The sequence below is a fragment of the Sitophilus oryzae genome, unplaced genomic scaffold (assembly GCF_002938485.1).
Source record: "Sitophilus oryzae breed Bouriz unplaced genomic scaffold, Soryzae_2.0 scaffold_1179_pilon_pilon, whole genome shotgun sequence".
NCBI lineage: Eukaryota > Metazoa > Arthropoda > Insecta > Coleoptera > Curculionidae > Sitophilus > Sitophilus oryzae.
Genome location: NW_022145814.1, coordinates 1,020,635 through 1,023,513, shown reverse-complemented (window position 1 = coordinate 1,023,513; position 2,879 = coordinate 1,020,635). Strand labels below are relative to the sequence as shown.

Genomic DNA, 2,879 nt, shown 5'->3' with positions numbered 1-2,879 from the left:
CATCGTAGCATTTTCAGAAGTTGGGAAAATCTTAATTATTTTATACAAATTTACTCTACTTGGTACCTTAAATTTTTTGTAAATAAAATGTGACATCGAATTTGACAATGACACTATCACATTTCTGCTGGTATTTTAATTGTAGCTTTCTCTGGGCCGTATTACAAATTTTACTAATTTGAAGGTAGATTTTTGCAAATAATTTTTAAATGACCATTCCAAATGAATCAAATTTCTACATAAAAATACAACTTTAATGCCTCTTCAAAAATGTATATATATATATATATACAACTTTTGCATAATATACCTATACATACATATCTATCCTGTCTAAGTATTATCATCTGGGGAGATTTGACCTTTTCAAAATTAACATGGGATTTCCTATGTCCCGTGTTCCGATGCACCACATGGTATACTGTTTATACTATACCTATACATACATATCTATACTGTCTAAGTATTATTGTACTAAATAATGCCCAAATTTACCAAAACGCAATTTTTGACTACGTCCAAATCGAAAAATTGGTGCCTTCTAAGATAGTCTCTCATAATTTCTTTTATATAATAATAATAATAATAATAATAATAAATAGTCTTATATTAAACGGGGAATATTCCAGGGTGAGGCACTAAGTTCCCTCTGGTTCTGCATTGCATTAAATCCATTAAGCAGCATGTTAACCCACACGGACAGTGGATTTAAGATATCCGAAGAAAATATGAGTCACTTTATGTATATGGATGATATCAAACTGATATCCAACACACAAAATGGCCTAAATAAACTTATAAGAACAACTGAAGAATTTTCCAATGATATAAGAATGAACTTTGGCCTAGAAAAATGTAAAACAAACCATATGAAAAGAGGAAAATGGTGTCAGTCAGATGACTTCATCCTTCTAGAAGAATCAGGAGGAGGAACTGTGAGATCTATGGATAAACATGAAACATACAAATATCTAAAGTTTATACAGTCACAGGGAATTAATGGCAGTGAAATGAAAAATCAAATAAAGAACACATTCAAGACCCGATTAAATGCTGTCATGAAGACCCAGCTCTGCGGAAGCAATAAAGTCCAAGCTACAAATACATTTGTAATGCCAACGATAACATATAGCTTTGGAATCATTAAATGGACCCCTACAGAACTGGACGAACAAAACAGGTCTGTTAGAACCACGTATACAAAATATCGATCCCATCATCCAAAAGCATGTAAAGAACGTTTCCATCTTCCAAGAGATATAGGGGGGCGAGGCGTCATGGATCTGCGACTACAACATAAAAAACAAATTAAAAACCTACGAACGTATTTCCATACGATAGCATCTACATCAAGCCTCTATGATACCATAAGCAAAACAGATAAAAAATTGACGCCTCTGAATCTTAGTGATAAAGAAATGGATATAGATGCTGATTACACAATAGCTCTGCAAAAAAGCAAGTGGCAAGGAAAAGAGCTACATGGCCGATACCTCAATACACTTGATCTGGACAGCATTCATAAGCCAGCTTCATTAGCATGGCTGACACACGGAACGATTTTCCCAGAGACAGAGGGATTTATGTGCCCAATTCAAGACCAAGTAATAGCCACAAGATCATACCTAAAATATATAATAAAGGACCCCACAATTAAAACAACTGTATGCCGAATGTGCGGAGAAGGAAACGAGAATATAGAACACATTATTAGTAGTTGTACAACGCTAGCTTCAAGAGAGTATACCGACAGACATAACAACGTAGCAAAAATAATACATACAGAACTTAGTTTGAAGTATAAATGCATTAACGAGCGCATTCCATATTATAATTATGTCCCAATGAACGTCCTAGAGAATGAGGCTTGTAAATTATACTGGGATAGAGAAATATTAACAGATCGGACAGTGCAACACAACAGACCAGACATATGTCTGCTGGACAAACTCAAAAAAGAAATCTATCTTATTGATATCGCTGTCCCTGCCCCTACAAATGTCAACCGAAAACATCAAGAAAAGATCGACAAATATATCTTACTAGCACAGGATATGAAAGAAGTCTGGGGAGTAGATAAGGTGTCAGTGGTGCCTATAGTGATTGGATCAACTGGAGAAATCCCCAAGCAGCTCCTTCACAATCTGAAAAAACTGGAACTTAACCAAAATCTTTACATACAACTTCAGAAGTCAGTTATTCTCGCAACATGCAATATAATGAGAAAAGTATTAAACTTGAGAAGATAGCTAAAAACTATTGTCTTGTCCCTTGGGGCCGACAATAGATTTACTTACCGTGTAACGTGACAAAAAAAAATAGTCTTTATTTTAATCCATAAGTATTACAAAAGGCGAAGTTGAAGCATTGCTTCCTATCTTAACCTTAATATGTATTTCTTAGAAGTTTTAATCAAGATGAATAATTTAAAAACTGTGTTAAACGTTTTTTGCAAGTTAAATACCATTCTTTATGTCATTTTCATCCCTCTGGCTATACATTTCATTGAAATTTATGACAACTGGGGTAACTTAATATATTTTAAAGCTAGTGGTGGTATAATGAATTTCTAGGTCCAGAGAGAATTGGTTAATTTATGTCTGCAGATAGTCTGGCAGAAAATTTTTAGCAGATTTAATCAGTGTTAACTCTGAGAAATATAAATTCTAGATTATTACTCTAATAATTTTCCATATCTATAGGAATGACATTTTTAATTATTTTTTTTAACAAGCAGAGACTTTTGATAATATTCATAAAGTTTTACAGTTTTAACTACCGTATGATCGAGAAAAAACGGCGTCAAAGGCGGCTGGGGAATGACTATCGATGCTATTTTTGACGAGGTCGAACTCTAGACGTCAGTTACTGAGAACTGA

At 33.8% G+C, this 2,879-nt stretch overlaps 1 protein-coding gene across 1 annotated transcript; it reads left to right on the top strand.

Annotated features, from left to right (window-relative positions):
- The first annotated feature begins 683 nt into the window (after positions 1-683).
- On the top strand, positions 684-2,249 carry LOC115891354. Its single transcript, XM_030911806.1, has one exon. The coding sequence runs from the start codon at positions 684-686 to the stop codon at positions 2,247-2,249; it is 1,566 nt and encodes a 521-aa protein (XP_030767666.1).
- The last annotated feature ends 630 nt before the right edge of the window (positions 2,250-2,879 follow it).